At 37.9% G+C, this 26,970-nt stretch overlaps 1 protein-coding gene across 12 annotated transcripts in view; it reads left to right on the top strand.

The window, feature by feature from the left end:
- The window catches only part of MYT1L (myelin transcription factor 1 like), a 315,746-nt gene that overhangs the window by 266,681 nt on the left and 22,095 nt on the right, over nucleotides 1–26,970 (top strand). For all 12 annotated transcript variants that reach the window (XM_019282204.3, XM_010393362.4, XM_019282203.3 and 9 more), the window contains 3 exons: nucleotides 15,865–15,927; nucleotides 21,300–21,383; nucleotides 22,702–22,923. In XM_019282204.3, coding sequence (XP_019137749.1) covers nucleotides 15,865–15,927; nucleotides 21,300–21,383; nucleotides 22,702–22,923 — 369 coding nt within the window. The remainder of the gene's footprint in view (nucleotides 1–15,864; nucleotides 15,928–21,299; nucleotides 21,384–22,701; nucleotides 22,924–26,970) is intronic.

The raw sequence follows: 26,970 nt of genomic DNA, 5'->3' as shown, positions 1-26,970 counted from the left end.
CCTTTAATATATACCCCAAAAATAAAAGCAATTTTGTCACTTGAAGTCCTAAACATGATTGTCCGGATCCTCAGTTGGTGTAAATTAGCATAGCTCTGCTGCCTTTGGTGGAGTTACGCTAAGATACAACAGTGATGATCTGGGCAGATGCCCTCAGCTACTCTCTTGGGTTAGCATTCATGTTTGATTGCCTTATTTAAATTTTTTGAAGTTATAAAATTCCTTGCATTATTTGGTTTCTTAAAATGGCCAGTTGCTAACTCGATTATGTGGTGTCTGTATCTGCACAGTAACATCTGATTTTGCCATGCAGTTAAGTTCATCTCTTTACTTTTATCTCAGTGCTATTGGGACTTTATGTGGCACACATTTTTTGCAGCACTGTAGTATCTATATCAATGTTTTATATCTCTAAAATATCCCATATCCCTCATAAACACCTCATCATAATCTTCTTTTACAATATTTTTGTATTCCCAGTAAGTGGAATTTACATTTGCTCATCTGCATGTAAAAACTGCTCTTCTACCCTAACACACACAAAATTTCCACTGCTTCAAAGTCTGTTGATTTCTCTCCTTCTACAGATAACAGCACTGTGCTCTTTCAGCATGGCCTCAGTTGTATGAAACAACCTTAAATTTTGAGGAGTACTTTAACACTGGCCATCATTAATTATTTTTGTACGCTTGACTGTGTTTCCACTGTACTCAGCTTCAGCAGTATATATTTGCTGTAATAAGGAGGCAGAGGAGGACTGAGGTATAAGCACATTACTATTATTAGGTATTATTTTTTGGACTGTGGAAAAGGAAAAAAGACAGACCCTTCCAAAAATGTATCTAAATAAATTATATTTAAGATGTAGTTTCCATAGTTATAGTATTGACAGTTTCATTCAAATAATGAGCTGTAAAGTAGTCAGTCAGAGTGATATTGAAAACGCCTTCTTCAGGCTTCAGTTAACAGTACACTGAGATGAACAGAACCTAGTTTCCAAATTTGCAGACTGCAAATTAATAGGGACATCATTATGAAAGCATATGATCAGTTAAAAGAGCTATAATGTATTCAAAATAGATTAGATACCCAAGTATTTTTCTTCTATATTAAACAGGAAAAGAATCAAAACATACAAATGCAGTTTATAAGAAAACCAAGTCATAGACTTTCTTTTCTTTTTTGCAGGTAGAGAACTATTTTTTCTAGGTTAGTCTGGCACTTTTCTTGAATACATTGTGCACACAAAAAGTATTCTAAAGAATTACAAAATTCCAACTTACTCCTTTTACTAGTAAAACTATGAGCTTAGGGTTTTTTATTTTCTTGTATAAACTGATGATAGCTAAAAGAAATAAAATGATCCTGCATTAAATGCAATCTACTGAATGCTGAATTCAGAGTTTAATAAGTAAAAAACCAATTGTTTTTGACACCATGATCAGAATCCCTATTTCAGTAATGAATCAGACATGTTGTCAGACAATAGGTAAAAAAATTTTTAAAATATTCATTATTTCTTACAAATATTTGTATTTTTTTTCTTCTAAATCCCAGAGTTATTCTTTAATGGGGACTGAATTCAGTAACTGCTGGGCATTTCACAAATAAGATTTCATTTAAAAGCTGTGAATGTTGGTTATGCTGGACACTGCAGAGAAAAATTGCTGGGTTTGTTCGCTGTGAAGAAGAGTTGAAAAAAAATTACAGAAAAAAACCCCAGGGAAATCATAAAAATTTATATGAAAATAACTGAATAATTTTTTAAAATGATAGATTATGGGTTTCTCCTCAAGACTTCTCCAGGAACCATTGTAGGTGGTGGTTTGTTTTCTTCTGATGCACTAATCAAGAAACATCTGTCAGGAAAGCGTAAGTATTTTCTAGAAGTATAGGTTTAATGAAGGAGGGCCAAGGGCCTTGCTTTTGAATAACACCGAATACAACTCTTGTTACTTGAGTGTGAAGAATCTGAAAGAATGAAATTATTCAGAATTTTTCTTTACTTTTTTAAACCAAGTAAGGTTTAATCCTCAACATTCCCATTCACAGGAAAAGTCCTTCAATGGTTCTAATTCTTTACTGAGACCTAATCCAAAATCCTTTTAAGTAATAGAATCATAGAAAAGTTTGGGTTGGAAGGGACCTTAAAGATCATCTAGTTCCAACCCCTCTGCCATGGGCAGGAACACTTTCCACTAGACTGGGTTACTCAAAAGCCCCATCCAACCTGGCCTTAAGTACCTCCAGGGTTGGGGTATCCACAGTGTCCCTGGGCAACTGTGTCGGTAGAACACCTCCCACTGTCTTTAGCTGGCTTTGGATCGAAGATTATGTTCTGCAACTTTGAAAAGCTTTCCCTGAGCAGCATGTTTTTACTGGAGTGAGAACAATATTATAAGGCCAAATTCCATGTAGAGTTTGCACTTCTTCCACTTGACAAAACCAGTTTCAGGTTGATACTGGCATAGACAGAGCCCTATCATTATTTGTTTTTAAAGAAAAGAGTATTTTTAAAGTTTAATTAAGTATTGGTAAGGAAGTTCTTAACTTTTGTTGGAATTCTATTCAATAAAATAAACCTCTGTAAATTAAAAATTACTGATATTTAATGCAAATGAGAAGTAATTTTCTGAAAATTTTGTATGCAAAACTATTATCCAGAATACTATGTTTAATAATAATTTACCTGATTTTAATACCATTTTTTTTGTGTTAACTCTACTGAAACCAGAGTAAGTGCTGCTGATTCACAAATCATAATAAGTAAACACATCAGGACCACATATCTCCAATTTTTGCAAAATTCTTGTGCATGTTAATGTACCACAGACCAGATGTGTTTATATCTTCATATAAGGTCTTACATAATCAAAAACAATCTCAAAAATATTTTTATTCCATCTTAAAATTCAGAAGGTAGTGGGATTGTCTTTAAGGCTAAGAAAAACTTCTTTTTGTCTGTTCATGTCAATGAAGATACTTCCATTCAAAGGTAAAGTAAATGTAATGAATAAGATATTTATCCAAGGGGTGTTTTTTCTTACAAACTTCCCTCACCATAAAAAGGGGAAATTGGCTTTTTTTAAAGATAATGCCAATGGATTACATTCTCTGCAAGAGATACAGTTAACAACAATAAGTACTGGGAAGTGGCAATCCATGGGACACATTTCTGTAAGATGTAGTTTGCTGGATAACTTATTCCGCAGTTGACCTTCCTCTGAGCCTATATTAATAGTGAAATTAGTGGTTTTCCTACATCTGGATGGGTGCTAAGGGGGGGGGTGTATTATGCCTATCTCTACTTCATGCAAGAAGGTTAGTAAGATGTTCTTCTTCCATTTCATGTATAGTTGAGGATCCCAACCTCTGAGCTAATCAAAACAGAGAATTTTTACTGCAGCTAGGTTCCTGCCCCACGTAATAGTCTTCCTAATCCTTGTCAAGGGGCTTTTAATTAGCAGGAATGGTTGCAAGGATCGTGTTTTTTTAAAAAAATATTTTGGCAGAGTTTGACTAGAAGATGTAAACGTTCACTCTGGTAATAGAAAGTTATGATTCTTCTTCACCAGCCTGGAAAAAGAAAAGTGTTAATCAAAGTTTAGACAAGGTTTGTATCAACACTAACCAAGTCGATTAGAAATCAGACTAAGGAGCAGTAAATAGATGCTCAGGGTTATTTGACTATAAGAACACTAAAACAGGAAGTGGTTTTGGAAGTTTATTGGTTTAAAAAAATCAGAGGGAAACCTTCTTGTAAAAGTAATGTAAGGCAAAGTTAGCCCCTCGCTTTTCTAACTCTGTGGTGCGTGGGAGCTCTGAGCCCTGAGATACAACAGAGCCCAAGAACTGCATGCAGCCACACAGGGCCATTGTCCTGCACGGGCCTTTATCCCTGGCTGTAACCTCCAACCTCCTTGCACTGTGCAGCTGCTTGGGAAACTATTTCTGCAGCTCTCAGACTGCAAACCTGATGTAGCTCCTTCATGAGATGTTTACAGTATAAACCAAGCTTGCACTGCCTTGTCCTGTGGAAGTTGCCGAAGGGGAAATTGTACAAAAGCATGGACTTTCTGCCTTTTTCAACTGAGAAGAAAGAAAGGAAGGCCAAAGTAAGAAAAGACATGAGGGCATATCCCATGACAATGAAAAGCACAATTCATTCTCAAGTACTCTACTTAATGATGCCTGGGAACACTTGCATGGAACTGGAATTATTACTTAAGTGCTAATCAATACAGTCTCAGATTCCAACAGAAAAATGAAGAGTTTAGCTTGAAACAGTTCTAATGGTCTTATCAGAGTTTCCTGCCCTCACTGAAGGGATGTCTCCTTTGTTCTCGTAATGTGCAAACTGCCTCATCCAGTCTGACAGGTTAGGGTGAAATGACACCAATTTCAGGTTATTGAATACTGTGTTTACAGCAGTTGTTTCTTTTACTGCTACCCAGAGAGCTGCAGCATCCTTTCAGGGGGAGCAGGAAATTCCAAAGCAGAGGCAGACAGATGCTCAGAGTACAAGCTGGGAGTATTATCTTGGATATGCAGTTCCTCTCACTGATCAGGATATTAGTTGTGATCCACTTCATCTACCACACTAAGAATTTCTGAACATTCATTAACTCTGCAAGCTGGACTTCAAAATCATCACTTTCAGTTGTTGAGAAGAACATGTATGAATACAAGGAAATACACAAATATTTTGAATTTATAAAACTATACAGATAGATTTGCTGATGGTTGAACTTGAGCTATCCAGAAGTGACTGGAATCAAGTAGAATAATAATGCATGATCTTTCTGAAATAGTCTCTAACTAAAGGCTGCATCTGTACTGCCAATAGGAGGCCAAACAGTATTCTCTCTGATACAGTTTTTAAGATGCATTACAGAATTACAAAATCATGTAGACAGGGATATCCAAATGTTAGCTAGTCCAAGCTCCTGCTCATACCAAGTCCAGTTGGAACAGGTTGCTCAGGACCATATCCAGTCAAGTTGTGAGTATTGCCAAGGGTAGAGTTCCCACAACTATTCCAGTGTTTGACCAGAGTGATTTTTTTTTGTTGGTTTTTTTTCATTTATAATAAATTGGCTTTCCCATGCTGAACGTTATCCCTTTATAGGCTGTCCTTCAGCCATGCAGCTCTGAGAAAACTTTCGTTATGCCTTCACTGCTCCATCCTGTTTGGTATTCCAAGACAGCAGTAAGATTCCCTTACACTTTTTTCCATAAGAATGAGCAAGCTAACTTCCTCAGTCTTGGATATCAAGTCCTTCAGGCCCAAAACCGTCAGGCAATGCCTTGTAGCAGTGCGAACCTTCACCTTAGTATTTGTGATTCTCAGAGTGCTGGGAAGAAAACAAAAACGTTGTATCCTCCTAAGTGTTACTTCATTACGTCTGGTTTGCCTGCCCAGTGTCTACCAGTGGAGTCTGCCTCCAGGCAGTAGGATGGAATACTTGTTGGGATGGGCATAACTGTGGTATTGCCCAACTGTCCTCCTTGCAGACAGGTTCATAACTAAACTCTCCCTAGGGAATTTTCCCTTCAGTATGAATTAAATATGCTTACTGCATGTCTGAGGTAACTTAGTGCTCAATAGTGAGGTTATACATAAGATTCATGCTCCACACTGACTCTTAAGTCAGCCTGATGAAAAATTAGAGCAATTTTGAGAAGTTTTCAAGAATTAGTATAAAGTCACACAGAAAATCAGTAACAAAACTGGATTTCCCTTAGCTGCACTGTTCATTAGCCTTCTTACTAGACCAGACTGCCTCTCACAGTCTGATATAATTCACACTCAGTATTTTCATATTTCTTCACTTAGGCTTCTGACAAATGTTTTTAGGCCTAGAGGGAAAAAGCTGCTTGTTTTCATGAAATGAAAACTGGAGTATTGTGCTCATTTGCTGTAGATGCTTCACCCCAAAACAGAAAGTAGTATCTCTGCTTTATCTGTCTGGGAAAGCAAAACTCTTTGAGTTTGCTCCCTTTATCCAAATGTTAGCCTGTCCCTGTTACTGGATAGTATATGTTTCCAGAGAGAAACACAAACATGCAGAAGACATGTAAATGTCCATCCAGCGTAAGGAACTTCATGCTACATTAGCACTTCTCAAGGTTACTAATGAGTACAACACAGTGACTGCATCTGGAGCAAAACATAACTCTCAGCCTTAAGATGGAATTAGTCACCTAAATGCATTTTACACCAAACTACTCTTTTTGCCTAATGTTTCTGAATGTGCACTGAAAATCGTGTTTTTAATTGCTCCTTTGAAACTGGAGTGGAAGAAAAAAGTTGTTAATAGTGAAGAAAATCTCAGCCCATTACATTTTTTGTCAGTTGGATTATTTTAATGGGCTTGGGGGTTTTTTGCAGACTTCTTAGCCTTCATGCTGCCCTGGGTGTATTTCCCAGATAACTCAGAGATGTTTACAATCCTACTGATTTATGGCTTTGCCATAATGCTAGGCTGAGAGAACTCGCATTAGAGGCAGGACTCTTGCTTCTTTCTTAATTATATAGGTCTAGAAATATTTCTTAAGCTTGGTCTTACACACTAATTCTAGATATACCATTTTGAAGAAGAACATATAAATTGGACTTTCTTCATGCTCTTATTCTTTCCATCCTTCCCACTCAGCCTTTTTTTCCCCCCATCCATTTGATCCAACTGTTTCCTTTCCCGTGATCTTGTAGAATCCTTCTCTTTGTTGTTTGTGCATGCACAAGTTGAACAAGAAACAGATAAATAGAATAGCTAAGGAATGGCTAATGTTGTCTCGTGCCCAATCTCCTACCAACAGCTTCAGTGGATTGTTAAGGCCACAGACTACATGAAAGCTGGTAATCTTTTTTTTCCTCTGCTTTTGGCAATCCTAATCTGATAGCTTTTTTCAGCATTCCTTGCTGTGATGCTGACCTTTTGAGTATTCCAGATTCATCGGTTTTGCAGTCATTCCAAACCTCCACGAAACTCACAGGAAGTGACAGCTTCGAGGTCATACTGCTGGGCCCATCAGGCCCTTTGGTAATTGCTTCACCTAAGACAAGATACACAAAGCACAAAAGAGCAGAGCATGGGAGAGGCAGCAGCATAGAGATGAAAATTCAAGAATTACTCTATTGATAATTTTAAGGTGTTCAAGGTAACCATCAGGTTACTGACTATAGTTGACATTCCTTATCAGGGGAAAAATTACTTAGTTTAAAGAGTGAATTTTCAAAGTACTCAACATTCAGCCTAATTTTAATTTAATTTTGAGCTAAAACTCCCATTTACATCATAAACAGAAAAGTTAGACTGGTTATACGAGCTTTTGAAGACACCTTTCAAGGTGAAGAATACCAAAATGTTATACCTGTGTTACTGTCTTCAAGTGCTTCACTTGGACCCATTGTCACATGCAGGGAGCTATAGGAATCCTGTCACTGGCTGTATGGCAAACCTGGACCAATCTTGCTGTGTGGTGACTGAGTGGCAGATACTCTTGAGAGGCTTAGTGGTTCCCATATTAATAGACCAACCAGGAATAGAACATTCTTCTTCAGAGACAAATGTGTCCACATAAATTTACTGAAAAAGCCGATGTGGGTTTTTGATTCTTTTTTTTTTTTTGAGCACAGGCTTACAGCAATGCTATTAGGAGACAAGAGAATCTGCATGGCTTTGTTCCTAGTTGTAGGGCATGTTACAGCTATCTTCTCCTGCATTTTTCTCTGTGCCTCCATCATTTTATGTTATTCCTTCATATACTAATGAAGCTTTTTTTCCAAAGGCTGAGCTGTTTGGAAATGAACATTTGAATTTGCATATGTTGGAACTGATTCATCAGTGGTGCCAGGAAGTGCTCTCTGCTGCAGGGAGGGGATCTGCAGCTGCCCGGTGCTGCCTCCAAGGCAGGCGATGCTGGCAGGAGAGAAAGCGTGGGCAAGGTGCCCAGGGGGAGAACTGATTCACAGCTTCCCCCTGGCAGCTTCTGAGCACAGAGCACCCCCTGGGTGGTGCACAGAAGCTATTTCACATTAGGCACATACCCTGCCTTTGGCAACTGGCATGTTAAGGGGGTATGTGCTGATGCTAGATATGAGAACAGCGGGCAGCACGTCATGGCACTTGCTGCTGGGAAGCTGGGAAGCCCTGACTGGTAGCAAAACAGGCAGCATGCAGAGGTGGTAATGGAAGGCACAGGAATATTTTTTCTAAAGCAATATAATTAATTTAAACTCATTGTGTGTATCTGTGCATTCAAGTGCAAGGCAATATTTTATGTGCCAGCATGATGCATTTTAGACTGTTTATAGGAAAATGGATTTCAGTGTAATTAAAAAACATATCATGTTATTTCTCACCCCCACACAGTTAAAAAAATGCAGGAGTGCAATATAGATAATAGCAGCAGCTAAGGACAGAAAAAACAGTACATGCAGAAAATCAGGGAATTAATTAAATTTTATCTGAGGAGAGGAATATGCAGTCAGCCAGCGCTAGTTCAGAACCTTTCCGTTGCTGGGGATTTCTAGAGGCAAAGAGAAAGAGACAGAGCAATCTCTCTGCAGAGATACAAGAGACTGAAGTTACTCCATGAAGCCTCTGAGCCAAAATTATTTTAGTCTCATGCCTGGACTAGCTCCACAGGCCTGGCTTTGTTCCTTCATGGATAGAAAGACTGTATGATGAAGGTGGCAATAACAAATCTTTCCATTCTATGCTTCTTTCTGATCTCCAATCTGTACTTCTCCCAGTGTCTTCTGAGAGGACTTAGTCATGCCCCACCAGGAGGTATCCTTGTTTGGATCCCCCTGATCTCCTGTCCACTCTTAACTGGAACTGCGTTGGATCCAATGCCAAAAAAACCCCTGACAAGATGGAAAAAGATTTTTCTAAGTTCACCCATTTGCCCTTCCACCACAATTTTTTGCTGACTCTTGTAATTTCCTGAAATCCTCTTCCTTTATATGTGCTTTGGGTTTGGCATTTAAATTTCCCTATTACCTCCAGTGAGACATGTGGAGAAGTAATATTTAGCACTTTTGCTAAAACTAAATTTCAGTGATTGAGTACTCCTTCTAGGTAGAACAAATAGAGAGACATAATTAACGTATGAATCTAAATTATCTAAATTTAACTTTTTTTTTTTTGGCTTACAATGCATCTTTATGAAACTTTGATATTTATAAGGGTCTGACTTTGCATGGTCATTATAGGTACATTTGTGAGGATTGGAACATAAATTTAGCCTTGAACATGAAACCATAGATGTAAGATCCCCTTGAAATATTCATTATCTGCATGACTGTCTCAGAGTTTATGCTGCCTCTTGAACCAATTCAAATTACCTCAAATGAGCTCTGCATGCAATTTCCAGAAGTGCCTGGTGTTAGCCTGTTTCTGCTCCTTTTGAAGCCAGTGATAAAGCTCACAAGGACTTTAATAAAAATAAGAGAGGGCAAGATACTTAAAATGACTCATTGAGTCTTGACAGCCGATAAATTCTGTATTAAGGTTTCACACACAGCACTTTCTCCTCTGACACAAGGGCACAATGTGTACCCAGTCATTTCAGCAATGTGAGAGGACCACAAGCAATGCAGACAGCAGGAATTATAAAATCATCTGGGAGAAAAGAGCAGGAGGACAACAAGGGTGATGAAAGAAGAGATAATGGGAAAAAAACCCACAAAGATGAAGGAGGAAAGAAGAAAGAAACATCAACTTCAAGGTTATTAGAGATCATGAAAGGAGGAAGGATGAGGGAGGATCAGAGATTGAAGACATCAGCCAAAGGGGACAGAGAAAATAAAAGAAGCAAAACAGAGAAAATTTTAAAGAGTCAAAAGAGACAATGAAGAAGAAAAGGTTTTGGGAAATGAGGGAGTAGAATGCAGAAGAGAAGTGCTGGAGAGGAATATGGATGGAAAGCAAACTATGGAGCACTGCAGGAAAAGGACAGCAGATTGAAAATAGGGTGAAAGAGGCACCAGGAAAGAAAATGTAAGGAGTAAAATAGAGTGAAGAAGTATGTAGATATGGCACCTTACTGGGGAAAATTAAGGGAAAAGAAATCCATCCTAACAAAACTGTTTTTCATTGCAAGTTCATAGATAGGTTGTGTAGGTAGAAGGTTTTTGTCTAGGTATCTAAAGAAAGTATCATCACTGGAATTCTGAAATCAAATGGTATGGTAAAAATAGACAATAAAAGACAACAGGATTAAAGTGGAAAATATCTGTATTCATACTGGAATTAGATCAGACAACGGCTTTTCTGTGCCATCATGAGGAAAAGAATCAGCAGCATTCCCACTTCACATACTTAATTAGAGCTTGAAAATCTACCAAAATACCTGGGCCTGAAAATAAGATTTTTAGATATTTATACATCCAGATTGCTTTCACAGAGCTGGCTAGAACAGTAATGGCTGGGAGGCATTGCTGTGACTACTCAGAAGCATAAAGACAAAATGAGTTGCTGCTATCTGTCCATCTCCTGCTAAGGCGGTGTTCTCATAACAACAGCCACAACACTGACTTACTGACACACCTGTGGCCGAAAATCTGTGCTGAGGACCACACAGCTCTGTTCATGATCTTGTTTCTCACCCTGGAATGCTCCCTACAGGTTAGTGGTGAGTGGCAGAGGACGGAACTGGAGGAAAGCTTGTTCTCTCTTTTCGCCTCTTAACTAGTTAAAAAGAGGACTTATATGTCAAAAGCAGCAAACCTGCCATTTTTGACAAGCCCTCAAATTCATAAAGGGATAGACACACAATAAACTTACTATACCCCACAGAAAAAGCAGTTTTTAATGTGACAGAGCTTCTTCTCATTCCTTCCTTTCTTGCCCTCTCCTTTTTTTCTCCTCTCTCACATATTCAATTCAGGGAACTGCAAACGCAATTTCTTTACAATTTTTCTTCCGTAACCTTTTGTTCTGGGACTACCTCACTAGAAAAAAAACCAAAACAAACCACCATAATTTATGAATCCACATGCAGTTTCAGAAGACATACAGCTTCTTAGCTGCAAACAGAGCAGTGAATAAGAATCTATACTTCTAGCATATTTTCCTCTTCTGTGTAAAGTAATTTAGACTCTTTATTCTCCAATTTTCCTCTGACAAATCCTTCCATTTTCCAAAGCAGTATTGTGAGATTTTATCCAGTAATGTTTTTAAAATACTCAGATCTTCAGACAAAAAAATAGAAATGCAAGTATTATTGTGTCTGTCTTCCAGCCTCCCAACCTATGAATTCCATTCCTGGTGATTCAGTCAAATAAAACAGAATCTCAAATAGATGGAAACCACCACACAATAAAAAAATTCTACATTCTGCTATGAAAAAATCCCACAGGAAACAATTATATTTCTCTAGCCTTTCTGAATCTTCAGTAGAAAAATCACACCTCTACTGTGTAGATTGACAGCATGGTCAAAATAAAACTATGGGAAAGATATAATTTTCTACTAATCCCAGTTCTTTTGCAGTGTGGAACATTCTGAAGAACCATTCTGAATTTTTGCACAGTTTCCTGATTTATTCCCTTATTCAATTTGATTTTTCTTTCGCTAGCTACATCCTTAAATAGTTACAGCTTTAAATAGTTAATTAGTAATTTATAGGATATTCTCTCTGATAGAATTATACTTGTGTTCACTTTCTTCACAAGGGAAGATTGGATGCACAATGTAGTAGGTACTAAGTGCTGTAAACTACACAGTAAAGGTAACATCAGTCTTTAGTGCTGATACATCAGCTTACTGATGATGGGTCATGAAAGGTATTTTGTAGGAAGTCTTTGCAGTTGGCCAGTGTGAGAGAGATTGATGGTTTAATTCTTTTCCATGGGAGCTGATATCCTCAGCACAAAAGTAAAATGTTGAAGTACTTTTTATGTCTTTATCAGTATGTTTTGGATCTATTATGTTTTAAAATAATTTGAAAAAGTAAGTCAACCAAAGTCATACACAATAATGAGGACAAAACTACTGCAGTTCTGTCTTTGCACTTTGTGTAAAATCCTATTTGCTCTCATGCTAGTAAAGCTGTCAAACTAAGTACGTACACTACATGTAAGCTTATCTTGCTCCTGTGGACCTAGATAAAAGCCTAGGAATACAGGTTTAAATATGGATCTTATTTGTAGTGCCCTATGCTGGTGAGAGCTGGGGGGTCTTGTGAGCTCAGGTTTCAACAAGACTTTTAACCATTGGCATTTGGACCAACCCTGCCAGAGCTCATTTGGGCATTGCATCCATTTCCTCCCCAGTCCCAGGAACCTCCCTGAGTTCCTCAGGCTGCCAGAATTTTAATTGCTGCACACCTTCAATCTTTCCACAGTGAAGAATCAGTAGCAGAGCTTAAGTGTATTTTTCTCAATTTAACTCTCACCTTTTTTCTTCCTGCTATTGAATCTAAGCCCAATACTGAATCCAGCTGCCACAGCTGTTGTTGTTCTGCTGCCTGCCCTACTTTCTGCTTCTGCTTATTTTCCCAAAAATGCTTCTCTCGGATGGTCTGTGAAATGAATGGGACATCAAGGCACTGCTAACTGCATTCCGCTTCCCTGACAAGCCCTTTCTTTTACTGGATGCCCTGAATTTGTAGTCAAGTGCTAGTATTCTATGTTCTGAACGTCACTCTTCAGAGAGTCAGTTCCTTTTGTCACCTCCCTCATTACAGTACTAAAATATTTCCTGTGCTGCAATAAGCTATTATGTAGATTCTACAAATGAGTTTCTGATCCTGCCAAATTAGATTTACTTTAAGTAAGCAAGGAAAACTGCAGCTCTCTTTTTCCACATACTCTGATAGTCATTTTCAAAGTTTCACATCACCTGCCTCTTACAAGCACCTGTGCATACGTTTTTCTGGCACTGTTGTATGTATATATGATTGATTAAGTCAAATATATATAGGTAGTAAATGATAGCAAAGTAGTAAGGTATGTGCAAGTCTTACATATGCTCAGATATTTGGAAAATACAGACTGCCAATTCCAATAGAACAAGAACTTAGGGTTGTCTCCTTATCTAATCTGTTTAGGATAGCAAGTAAATATTGTAATAGCTTCATAGTTGTAACAGACTGCTGCATATCTGCATCCTATGTGTCACATTCTTAGAAGCACTTCCCATAGAATGGAAACATCAAGAAATATAAGTGTTTCAGAATTTTAAAATGTTCTTACCAAGTGCACTAAACTCCTATTTCATCTGTTATATGAAGGTAAATATAAGCTTATGAGATTTGAAAACAAATATTATAGTGCCAAAATCAAAATTTTAAAGGTCTTTCTGAAATCCTTGCCAACATAAAGATCTCATCTGGTTTAATCAAAAGCAGGATTTTAAACTGATATGAACTGTGCAAAGCCGTTTCTGAAGATATTAAATTAAATTTACAGCAGGGTGATTTCTTCTTTAGTTTCAGTTGCTTAATTTTTTTTTTTTAAACAACACAGAAATAAGCTAGCTTTTAAATTGTGTAAGACTGTCCAAATGGTTGAGGTGCAATGGTCTTATTTTGAGACTGATTGATGGGATATACTGGTGCATCTTAAAAATCCTGTTTGTTAAGACACTATCAATCATGCTGCCTGTAACGAAAAGTCTTGGAAAAGATGAGAAAAACATTGTTCAGTTTTGCTAATAGCTTATCCTTGAAAGGATAGAAAGTCTGGAGAGGAAATTGGTGGCTTCAAATCATGGGTTCATAAAGAAGAAATCATTGTCGTTACCTCAGACAGTCTGCAGAGGAATAGTCCCATGGCTCTGGGTTCTCCTTTAATCATGTAAATGCCATGGACAATTAGAGCCAAAATTTAGTCAACTTCTTTAATTAATTCTTACCCCCGTATCTTTTGATTCAGCATCTTAAGAGGCTTCAGTGATGCAGCTAGTCTTGATAGAAATACAAGATAGACATTACAGACCACTGAAGCTACCTAGCATGGAAAAAAAAAAAAAAAATCACATGAAGCAAGAGATTGTCTCTCTGTAGATCTCAAAACATTTGCCTAAAAATAAATATAAATAATGAGAACATATATATATATATAGATATAGAGTATTTAAATTATATCACATAAGATACCCTGACCTCTTATTTTTTTAAAGAAATAACCAAAGTTAATGCTAGCCATGTGCAACCACAACAAAGAATGAAGGGTAGGAGCCATATGGACTGAGTTACGACTCCTTTATCAAGGATCATATTTTTACATAATTGGTATCAGAAGGATCTATGCAGAAATTACAGGCTTTATATTTCTATAAGCAGAAAGATTGATGTGTGATGTCAACCTCTATGTTGGTCTTTAAGATATTAAGAGCCATGTTAAGACACCTTCCATGCAAGACCACAGTCATGTATTTGGTCCTGTGCAAAGACAAAGCAAGAGAGGAGAATTGTCTCTAAGCATGTTGTTTAGATTTCTTGTCCAAAGTGCACAGCTTCTTTGGGATGAAGAAGAGAAACTTCAGTGTTGTAGGGAACCCCACAGATTTTACCAGCTCACATCTGAGAACTGCTACCGTATTTTAATGTTTTCTATAGAATAACTGAGTGGGTCCAGATGAAGATTATATGGGAACTTCATTGAATACATTCCAGTTTAATTTGTCTTTCAAGGTATCAATAATCATGTTTGAAGTTTGGCCCTGCAGAGCTCCTTAGAAGTAGGTAATGCTCACTAGCTTAAAACAGCTAAAATTCAGCTTAATGGAACTCGACAACTCAGTTGCACTGAATTGTGGGTTGCTTAATTCCTGATTTTAAGAAATGTTCAAGTCTCTGCAGAAACCTTGTGAAACAAAGGTTTACCAGTATGGACCAACTTTGAGGAAAGCAGACATGTAACTAAAGGGTGAAAGCCAAAGTCTGCATGAACTCCTGATTCAAACAGTGAAAAAATTCAATGTTATAGAAATCTTGTGTTTTAGAATGCAACATCTGAATTTGTGAGCAAGCTTTTTTGAATTTGAATGCTTTCTCCAAATGAAGCTTTAAATAGCATAGCTAAAATTCAAAACTCAGACTCAAGAAAAGTGACTTTTTGGAATTCAAACAGCATTTGTCTGTTCAGTAAAATGCATATGAATTAATACTTTGTCTTTTCTGTGATTTAGTATAGCAGTTCAAATACCAACTAATGATTTTTCTTAGCATTCTAATGTAGCTTTTTCTGTGATGATCACAATCATCTTTGCAATGTAGAAAAAACCATTTTCTTTGATGGCTCTAATGTCATTCCACTGTTAGAAATTCCACTGAGGGATGTATAATTTCTGTCTGGTGCTGTAGCTTGGTGTTTGGGTGGGTTACCATTTCTCTGCAAGCGGCCAGCATTACTTCCCTGTCTACACATTTTGTTTTTCTTAGCCATTTCCTTTGCTTCATGGAGAGGTGAAGGGGTCTCTTCATGGTGCAACCTCATGACACTGTGCAGGGGGATTAGAGCAATAGCTCCAGTGGAAAAGAAAATTACTTGCTGAAATGTTAGCCACTACCTAAGCATACACCATGGGGATAGTCCATTTGCTGTCAACCCGACTCATTCCTAGCAGTGTAAGGATGCTGGATTGCTGGGAAGTCTCCAGTAATCTGCCTGTACTTGAGATATCCAGGAAGCATTTGAGTGAGCAACTGAGGAGTAGCAAACAAAAACATTTTATGAATGAAAAACTATGTTTGTCCCTGGTGTGGAATTAAGCTCAGGTTTAGCAATGGTTAGGGGTCCCAAAGGCTGGCACCTGAGGAAACAAGGACTAAGCCAATGAATATTTTTAAATGGGCAGTTATGTCTTTCCTGTGAGTAACTGCTCAATGTCTCTTCCATTGTTATTCTAGGTGTCCCACCCCTGGGTGTGATGGCTCTGGGCATATTACTGGAAATTATGCTTCTCATCGAAGGTATGTAAAGACAAGGTTTTGTTATTTAAATCAAATAACTGCAGGGCTAGAAGGTACCTCAACTGACCTAACCACGCTCTGAATACTGAAGTAGGATTGAGTGTTGCACAGACATGCGTTGGTCTAACTCATATTAACCATTAATGAATAACATTTCTCAGCTTCAGCATTACTCACTATCCAAATAGGCGGGAACATTTTTGCTAATATCTAGCAAGGTCTTTGTACAAAATAAATTCAGTTTTTCTACCTTCTCTAGTAGCCCAAGGAAGCAATTCAGCATTCATGTTTGTTGCTTTACATTCTGAACGACTTTACTCTTCACAGTCTGGACTCAAATCCTACTCCTGCATTTTTTTCCCCACAAATTGTATTTCCTGAATGTTCATGTCAGTCTCTTCCAGTCTCACTTCATATTCCTTGAAATGCAAAATTGGACCCCGTTCTTTACCTCCTCTCCCAGATGAAGCCTTACCAACTTTAATCAGCTTTAAACCTCTTTCATCTAATATGTACTAGTCTTGTTAGTACATTTCAGAAAAAAAGTTTGGCTTGTCCTTAAATTGCAACACATTGTATTACATCAAGCCAGAAGAATGGAAAGAGAAATTTGCGGATGAAAGCTGTTACCTTAACTGCCTAAACTATAACTTTACCAAGGGCCAAAGAACACTTCTCATTCACTAATTAGGATATTGATCAATTGCAGTGATCAACTACCACTGTAGAGGTAATGGTATAAATGCTCTGTAATTAGCAATTCCCCTGTGGCTATTTGAAAACTAAATCAGTAGAGAAGAGCTGTGCCATATTTTGTAAATATCTATCTACTGTTTAATCAAAGAATAACAGTGAATAATAGTGTAGTCCATCTCTCTCGTGTTAGTAAAGGCTCTTTATTCCCACACAGGCTAGTACTGTTGAATCTGGATATTTACTTTTGTCTTGGTTTTTGAGACAAAACTTCAGGAGGAAACACTCCGGAATGAGTGTTCCTCCCTGTTTCCTCCATCAATGAGACAAATGGGTCACAGGAAGTGAAAGTGGAAAGAAGAAACCAAACTGTTTATTAACACACAAACAAAACAGGGTAGAACAGGATAAAAAAACCCTTCAAAATACAACAAATTCCCGGAGAGGGAACAGACACCGGGACTCGGACCAGCCAGAGCCACCCCGCAGGCCCGTTGGGGCCACCCCTGCAGGCTCCCCAGACCGGCAAGGAGGGAAGAGAGGCAGTGAGGCAAGGGGAAGGAAAGGGAAAAAAAGAACAAGAAAAAACCAACAGAACCTTTTCCCAGCTAGCTGGAACACAAAAGAAACCCAAAAAACAGCACAGTGCTCCCGGCACACTCCCTCCCGAGCCTCCCCGAGCCCCTGCCCAGGCCCTGGAGCCCCTGAGCCTTTGGGCTGAGCCGTTCAACCGCCCCCTCGGGTCTGTGGCTCCGGCCCCGCCCCCGGGTCCATCGTAAAGGCACAGCGTCCTTGGGCATTGAGCGGGCGGTTAAGGAATAAAGCGGCTTCATAACATCATCCCAGGACAACTTTCTTCACCGAGTCCCTGTAGTTTTACAGCTGGCTATAACTAGTCAATATACAAATTCCCAGTTTAAATGTATTCCCACTAAAAGAAACAAATAGTTCAAAGTCAAAACATAAACAAAATAAGAGATTGGGAACATACCATATTTTGTGTACTGTGAAAATGAAAGATCACAATATTGATTTCTGTAATGCAGCATTAAATATCAAAAATACAAATAACATTATAAAGGAGAAGAGATAAGCATTTTAAAAGCACTTACATGATGCAGGAGATTAAATCACACTTTCAGAGGGATTTAAGGTCAAATTTAGAGCTACATTTCACTATATGTAAACTTACCAGCTAACACTCTACCAACATTATGCTTGTTGTAACTCAACCCCAACTTCAGGGAAGCTATTTATGTGTTTGATCATCTATTTAACCAGAAGCAGGTAGGAGAGTGAAGATGCAGAAGAACAGTGTTGCTAACAAGAAACCTGAAAGCTGGCGAGGTTGGCAGGGGAGAATCACTGAATGTTGACTCATTTTTTAAACCCTTTCCCTGTGCATTGTCTCCTGGCCACTATAGGACTGAACTGGACTGGACCATGAGCTGAATGGTGTTACCTCCTTTTGTCTGTAAATTCTTACATTCTTGTATTTCTGCAGATGACTACTGGACCCAGTTTTCATTTGATTGTGCAACATAATTAAGTACATATAAAGATATAAAAAGTAATTTTACAAAACAAAGAGATACTGCATTTGTCTAGTCCATTGGAATTTAACACATGCAGCCTTTTGAAATGCTACCGTGTCTATATTGACCACATAACTCCTTCATTTCTCTTCCAAAAAGGCCTCTGGCAACCCCATGTCTTTGGCTGCCTGCAGGCACAGAAGCACTGACACGTAGTCAGTCAAGTAACATTTTCTTTGCTTAAATCCACAGATGTCCCCAAGAGACCTGTCACATTTACACAGAACCAGCCTTACCCTGTTCAGATCATGATATCTGTCAAGGCCATTTCTGAGGTGGGAGGCTGGCAAAATGAAATCTTTTAAAGGGCAGAAAACCAGTAGCCTAAATCTGGAGCTGTTAAGCGTGAAAGACCCCACAGCATGTTGTCAGTTAGGCTTTCTAATTCCCAAACTGCAAATTAGCATTTAGGTCTGTCTGTATCTGAGTTAGCATTTTTGTTTGTATTTGATACCATCAGTTACCACCCTCTCAGTTTCAGAAGGAAGGGAATGACAAACTTCTCTCGTAAATGGCTGCCGAGATGTCTGGGTATCATCTGTCTTTAAAATGGCTGCTCAACAGCAAGCACACATGAGGCAGATTTCACTGCCATAATTCTGCAGTTCCACATACCACTTCAATTTATGCAAGAAGTAACAGCAGCATGTACTGCTGTTGAGCATCCCTCCCTGTCTTTTGTCTTCATATATGAGGAATTAAACTCATAGAAAAATGAAGTACTATGCTTACCTTGTAATAGCTTTGGTTATTATAGGATAAAAAAATTTAAGCAAAGGCTCATACTTGACATCTGTTTTCTCGATGGATCTGCTGTCAGAGGAAAGATGAATTAATCATAGCCTCAGAAGCTGTCTGTTGGAACTGTCTGTTTAGAAGACCTGAAAGGTCTTAAAATTTCTAATAAATCATAGTGGCGGAATAGAAAGATCTATTACAGAGAGATGATACACCAAAATACCAATAAGTAGGTGATAATTAAATTGATTTAATATGTAGAAAGCTTTAAATCATTAGTCAAGGCAGAATTTCTTTGTTCAGATTTTTTTATGAAAATGTCATCATCTACAAGAATACCCATCTGTACACCTACTAAAAAAAGTACTGCTTTCTGAGTAATTTCTATTAACTGTTTACTTTTCAGATGAAAATTCTGATTATTCTTGCACAGTGAGTACAACTAGTCTCAGAGATAAAGGAGGGGTATCTTTAACTCCCATCCCCTCCCCTTCACTTTCTGCAGACCAGGTTTTATGCCAGGCAGTGAACCAGCCTGTTTCTGAACTTTTCCCTTGCCCTAGAGCCAGCTTCCTCTTATTCTGAATCCCTCAGACTCCCTTCCTCCTACTTCTTTCTTACAGGCAACATTATTATTTTTGAAGAAAATTTTCCTTAATTGGCACAGGCTTTCTCAGATTTAGTTTGTACACAAGGAACTATGGTACTTTGGTATCCACTGTGCAAGTTGGAATAAACAGCAGTTTGCTTTGAAAAGGAAAATGGTTACATTTAAAATGAAAAATGAAATGGGATGAGAGCACAGATCCATATATCAGAGTGCAGATGCCTGCTCCAGTAATGCTGACATGATCCCTGGTGTGACACTGACCCCAGGCTACTAAAAGTCTCCCAGGCAATTCTAAGAAATGATTTGGGACTCAGTGTGGGTCCAGATTATTCTTTACAGACAATACAGGTGTAGCTGTCCTGCTTTACAGAGACAGAGAGCTTAGCTCTACAAATGTGAACTTTCTGGTCTTGGGTCAAAGCAGCAGTTCTAGGTTCCTTCTGTTTAGCACTGTAGATGTAGCCATGACATCTCACTAAAAGTTTCTAGATAATATACGTTGTCCAAAATCTTGTTGCAGCATTTCTCTCTTTCTTTAATTGACTTATTTATGACTTTTCAACATGTAAACTCTGGTTTTGTCTATTCTTCATTTTCTAACACAGAATTCTGCCTTGATTGCATCACCTTTTTCTCTGCTTCATCCCCTCAGTCCTCACTGGTTTTGACAAGACAAAATAACTGAAAATTTTGTTACCACTTTTTCTGTCTCTTCTTCGCAAAGACAGGACCTACTACACAACACTCAAGTACCTTTTGTCATGCTGAAAACAGAAATTTAATCTTCTATTTTGTTTCTTTCTCTAGGGAAATTTTTCTTTGGTGACACTTCTTTGTCTCTTGTGTCAACGCTTGAAGGTGTTCTACTGGTGGATTTCTTTTTTCAGTGTTGGTAGTTAAGATGGGAATAACACTTAAATAGAGGACAAAGCATGATTTTTTCCACAGACATTCTTGTATCCTCAGATACCAACTACCTAAAAAAATCTTTAAAAATCTGTTAAGGTCATTGTCAAGTCTACTAAGTGGTTTCTATATTGAATTCTTCATATGCAAAGGAAAGATGAGCTTGTGTAGTTGAAAACAACATTCTCAGTCTTTCGTTAAATGTAACATTGGTTAGCCTAACGTATAACTTCGTCTCTACCAAATCTTTCTGTCTGTGTAAATTCTGAGCACTTGAACTCCTTCTCTGGAAGGCATTGAAAGCTCTGAGCTCTGTCATGTTTTTATTCAGTCATTCTATAGGATTCTTATGGGATGTTTGAGAAGGTTTGATAATGTTTCTAATGTGCTCCCAAAAGAAATCCTTAGTCCTACGAGGAGATACTCCTGTCTTTTCTATTCTTCCGTCCCTCTCAGACACAGAGGACATAATGTCTCTCAAGCCTGAAACAATGGCTTCTATTCCTTTTAAAGATGCCATTGCTGCTGCTGAGTCAGCTGAAGGAATGATTAGGCAGAGGGTTTAAAAGCTGTCTTCCCTGACTCCTCGGGGAGTTTCTGTGCGTGTGGTCTGCACAGCGCCAGCAGTCCTGTCGTGCATCACAAACCCACACGCGCGGATTCCCCCTCGTGGTGGCTGCTGCAGCTCTCCTAATTTAACCCACCTGAGCTTTGATTGTGGAAACTGGTCAGGATTGCCTATTTTGCCAGTTTCTCAGATAGAAAGTGTATTCCTGTAAAGTGTACCCAAGAATGAAAAATTGCATTCTAAAATGTTTTCTTTCACACAGTCTTTCAGGCTGTCCACGAGCAAAGAAAAGTGGAATCAGGATAGCACAAAGCAAGGAAGACAAAGAAGACCAAGAGCCAATTAGGTGAGAACAAATATTGTCAAAGGGCCTTTGTGTGTTTTATAAGGTGTTATGTATATTCAGGTTTTTTTAAGGCATAAATGTTATTGTGTGATAGTTATCCAAGAGTGGATGACCACATTGATTTCTATGAGCAAGTCTAGTATCTGTGCTTTTTTCAGCAAAGAATACCTCAATAGTCAAGGATACAATCTTATATAATTTAGAAATAGTTTAAAATTCTTCATTTTCACGATATTAAAAAATCACTTAGATCTTTATCTCCTGAATTCCCCTTAAAGATGTTTGTATACTACAGGCAAAACATACATGCTAAATAAAGGTTGTTATGGAATTGAGTGTTTATATGAGACTGCTGCAATAAATCTGATTGTTCATGCAGTTTGCAACAGAAACAAATGCCTACCAATAGGTCTTGGTTTCTTCTTGGAAGGCGGTCTGATATCAGTGGCCACTGAACATGCTTAGACTATTCAGGACCAGATCCTCAGTGGAGAGTTGCAGCAATATTTTAGTTCACAAACAGTGAAGTAATTGGCCTTTAGTTTAGACATGTTATGTAGCAACACACTGAAGAAAAATTTACCATGATTTTCTTTAAACATTTCACTTCAAAGATTCTAACCTGTTCCTTCTAACCTTGGTTATTTGGTTTTTCGCAGAATTTTTTAGCTTTAACAGAGAAACTGTGTGGGGGGATTCCCAATTAAGGAGAACCATCAGATGAATACAGAACTGCCTTCATTGGTCTCTGGGCTGTAGCACATAGTTTGATATAATCAAAGAGTGGTTAAAGGAGATGAGCATTTCTAATGAGGTGCTCTGATCATGTCATAATTAACTGTGTATATGTGACGTTTTCATGACTTTGGACAAGTCTTCTTTGGGTTCCATACCTATAAATAAAATGTAGCAAGGATTATACTAAGTAATATTCTATGCTAAGTAGGGTTTTATGGGCAATTTCACTGCTGATCAGAGCTCAGTAGCAAACATTTCAATTCCTCTGTGATGTTTTACTGTGATAAACACCTGCAATTGGAATACGGATCTCAGTCCTTTTGTTGCAATGGCATAATGTCAACAGCTGTGACTGAGTCTACTGGTTAGTCTCCTTGGAATTTATCAAAGAACTCATTTTTCTTCAAATTGTAAAGTTCTGCTTGTAATTTTACCCACTACAGGGTATCTCGACTACTTTTGCCACCACAGTGTAGGATTATTCTTTCCTTTTCATGTCAGGTTTATTTAGACTTTATTTTAGAGGCTACCATGTATAATGTCAAAACAATAAAGTTTATCTCTTCTATCTGCTATCCAGATGTCCAGTTCCTGGCTGTGATGGTCAGGGTCATATAACTGGAAAATACGCATCCCATCGCAGTGCATCAGGGTGTCCTCTTGCTGCCAAAAGGCAAAAGGATGGATACCTAAATGGCTCACAGTTCTCTTGGAAGTCAGTGAAGACGGAAGGAATGTCATGTCCAACACCAGGATGTGATGGCTCCGGACATGTCAGTGGTAGTTTTCTTACTCATCGTAGGTGAGTAACTATGACTTACGTTTTTCACTTATGTTTATTATTTCAATAAGATTTAAAATACAGCTTTTTGTCATGGCATTTCTCTGTTGCTTTTGAATTTCATTATTTATTACTTCAAAAAATAATCTGCTTACATGTATTTGTAGGTAACTGGAAATCCAGACACACAATTTTTTTTAATGCAAGCCCTTGCAGATACAGACCTTCATTTGAATGTATAATATACAGAGAATATTAGGGGAAAAAAACATGCATGACTGTAACTCTAAGTTTCCTATTGCTTTATTGGATATTTCTGGACAAATTACCTTGGGGCAGACTTTGTAAGACATATCTGAGTCCCCCTGATTTTCAGAGATGTCAAACACATTCTTGATTCTCAAACATCAGAGCATGGAACTGAAGAATTTCAGGAAAGAGTTCCATAAAACCAAAGTACTTTTATTCATTTGGTGATGAATATGCTTGTTTAAAACAATATATGTAGAATATGGAACAGTATTTAAAACTAATGAAATGTAAATATTTGACAAAAGAAATACAAAGCTTGATTTTTTCATAAACTTGACAAAAATAAGAGAGCTTTGATGATAACATTTTTCATAGCTTGTAAAAGCAGGAGAAAGTGGCCAATCTCTTAGGGATAAAACTTGCTGCCATTTTAGATGTTAGATGATGAAGAAACAAGGATTTTTTGGAGCTCTGGCAGGGAATCTAGGCCTGCAAATGAGTATAATGTCAGAGCAAATTTCTTATTATATAATTGCTAATATAAAACTTTGTTACTTCAAATATGTCAAGTTGATGTCCCTAATTTGTCACCCTCTCCAGGCAGACCTCAGTTGAACTTCTGTACCCTTTAGCTAGCTAAACCAATTTGATCTTGTTTTATAGTCAGTTCTAGATACAGAGGTGAAAAGTGTACTTCTTTCTTCTCTTGCCTGTAACTATTTCCTTTGATTCTTTCTTTGACAATCCTTTGTAGCTTCACCCAGAAGCCTTACCCTTACTTCAACCTCCCAGACTTTGTGCACATAGTTCCTATTTATTGTTTAGGCTCAGAGTTGTTTTTCTAGTCAGTGTTTTATGGTACCTACCGTGAAGGGATTCTGGTATGTGACCTGAGGTGTTACCTGAGTTGTCAAATGTATTACACAGCCTGCAGCTCTCAGAGGCTTCAGGAAGTAGGAGGTGTAAAACTCTGACCATTTGTGCAGATACCACATGAGGATTTAAGTTTCTGACTTTTAGTAAAATATCAGTATTAGTGTTCGTATTTCAGTTTAACTTTCTTCATAATGGTGTAACATTTATTTAACTCAGAGAGATCCATCATTAAAATTTTGAATTTATGTTACCTTTACTTAAAAGGTACAATATAATTACTGGGAGATTGCTTGCAGGGAGTATTCACATAGTACTTATGGTCTCAAGGAGAAAATTCTTGCAACAAGAGTAACTAACTTCTGAAAGAAATGTACCGGTTTAACAGTTTAAAGGTCAAATTGTGGCTAGAGGTTTTTTTTTAAAAGGAGTGCTTTCATGAAAAAAAAAACCCCAATGGAGTAACCTAAATATGAAATTTAGCTGCAGAGCAGCCATGTGTGTTTTTCAGTACCACTATCTTAAGTAGAAACAGAGACATGTAAATGGCTTACCTTATAAGATCAGGTTTTGGGCAAAAAGGCCCATTGTTAGAGGAGAGTACCACAAGATGAAAGGTTTCTTAAAAAGATGGATGGAGTAAATTGATCCTACTTAACTATCTTGGGGTAACAAAGGTCCAGTATTCTAAATTGTGAGCAAATGGAACAACTTCTTGAAGCTTCCATAAGCAATGGCAATATTAATAACAAGCCATATTATTTTAAAAATATTATTAGTTCTTGTAGGATTCTTAAGGCTGTTAAAAATGCGTGGTGCATTTGCTCACACAAAAAAAAAGCATGTGGAACCATTTTAGATGCCTTAGGGTTACTTATATGGCCTCCAGCTGCTACTCAAAAAGGTAGGTCCAGTGTAGTATTTATCAGCCTTACTGCTCTATCTTCTCCAGTGGCATTTCATGCCTCTATATGCACAACTGAATCAAACCCTACGTGTAGGATTGAACTTCAGAACATTTCACCTACCTTAAGAATGTGCTTGTATGCTTGTAGGCTGCATTTACTCCACTTCCGGGATCAATGGATCCTGGAGAGTTGTCCACTTCAGTGAAGTAGACACTGGCCTTTAATCAGTTCTACCATAAATGTCACTGACTGTGTCAAGAGGGAGTGGGTTTCCCCTGCCTACAAATAGGTACTTTATGCCATTTGAATTGTTCTTAGAGTATGCATTATGGCCACACTGGGTTGACTTGTGAGACACTCCATTCTTTGATTATGACAGCTAAGAGCTGAATGTGCCTGGCAGGGATCTACAAGGGTGCTGGTCTTGTTAAATGAACGGGCCCCACAGCTCCATGACAGCTTTGACACATAGTTCTCATGCAGATGTTTAAACCCAGGTGCCATAATCTGGAGCTCAATCCCACCTAGATTACAGACTATCCATTTTCTTACGCAAAGGTGAAATATTCCCTGACTTTCAGTGTATCCATTCTAACAGACTGTGGTCTTATCTTCTACCACTAATAACATTTTGCTATACAGCCATGCCTGTACATCTCAAATTCTCACCTTCTCCAGAGAAGCAGTGCTATGCCAGTTACACAGTAAAACCAGATTTACAGACATTCTTTTGCAGGTAGAGCTATGTTCAGCATGCACGAGGGGAAAGCAGGGCTGTGGCCTTTAACTGAGTCAGTAAAAGCTCCTCAGGAAGGAGTAGTTAATGTCTTCATTTTTGCCAGTACACCTTGCTGCTCTCCTAATAGGGGATTTTTCCTTCCCAGTGCAAATATTTTTCTATCATCAGACTTTTCTAAGCATATATATATATATATATATATATATATATAAATTGCATGTGTAGATGTCCTTTATATCTTCTCCGAGATTTTTATATTCTGCCATTTGTAGATAGCTGTTAATATGCTGTTATTAAAACAGCTGTAATATTCTGGAAATGAACTGCAGACTGGCTTGTGAAAATGAAGCCAACTGTTGAATTTATCAAATAGATATTAGGAATGATGTTTTTGAGGTAAAGATTTCTTAGAGCTGCTGTTGACACTGTACACATGATGTCATTGCACTGGTATCAGTAGACACTGGAGATGATCCACAAGTGCTGGTAAATCAATAAAAACCTCTCCAACTGGTATGTAGTCTGGGATTTAAATATATGCATATTCCTACATTCACACTTCTGAAGCAGAATTTAGTAGCCAATAAAAAACGTCGTAAATTTCGATGAATTTTGAATCCTACCCTATGATCAAAGGTACCAACAAAGGTTTCTGGTTTTTAACATTTCATTGCCTGTTCACAGAAATTTCTGTGAATAGTTTTATTTTGCCAAAGAGTTTGCATTAGGAAATAATGGAAACAGAGAGTTATCAGGAGGGACTTGAAACATAGGATTAAGTGTGCTATGCTTCAAAAAGGAGCCTCTGCTAGGAAAAGAGGCCAGTGTGAAATTAGGTGACCTATGAGCAATATGAAAACAAATTGGAAGGCATGTAAGCATGGAGTCAATAGATAGATAAATTAAATAGGTTATAATGAAATGTGAATTCCTTATTATACTGTAGCTTTGCAGTTTAGTTCTTGAACAGACCCTTACATCCCCATATTTGATTTAAGATTTTTATGGATGGCACTATTTCTAGTACTGTGATCAGTGGGGACTTTCTCAGAATATACTTGGTTTTAGCAACCCTGCTCCTTTGCACAGAAGAGGAAATGTGCTTGTGCTGACCTCAGTAGAAATTACCTGCAGAAATGCCTTTTCAGATCTAAAACAGTGTTCTTGCTCCTATCTTTACCTCACTTTTATTTACATAAGTGTTCACCTATTTCAATACATTAATGTAGCTTTTAAATTCCTTTTACTATGGAAAACTGTTGTGGTTTAACTCCAGTCAGGACCACTGCCCCACTG

Source organism: Corvus cornix, chromosome 3, assembly GCF_000738735.6.
Source record: "Corvus cornix cornix isolate S_Up_H32 chromosome 3, ASM73873v5, whole genome shotgun sequence".
In the NCBI taxonomy this organism is placed as follows: domain Eukaryota; kingdom Metazoa; phylum Chordata; class Aves; order Passeriformes; family Corvidae; genus Corvus; species Corvus cornix.
Note: the sequence above shows the minus strand (reverse complement) of the source record. Positions and strands in the feature narration are given on the sequence as shown.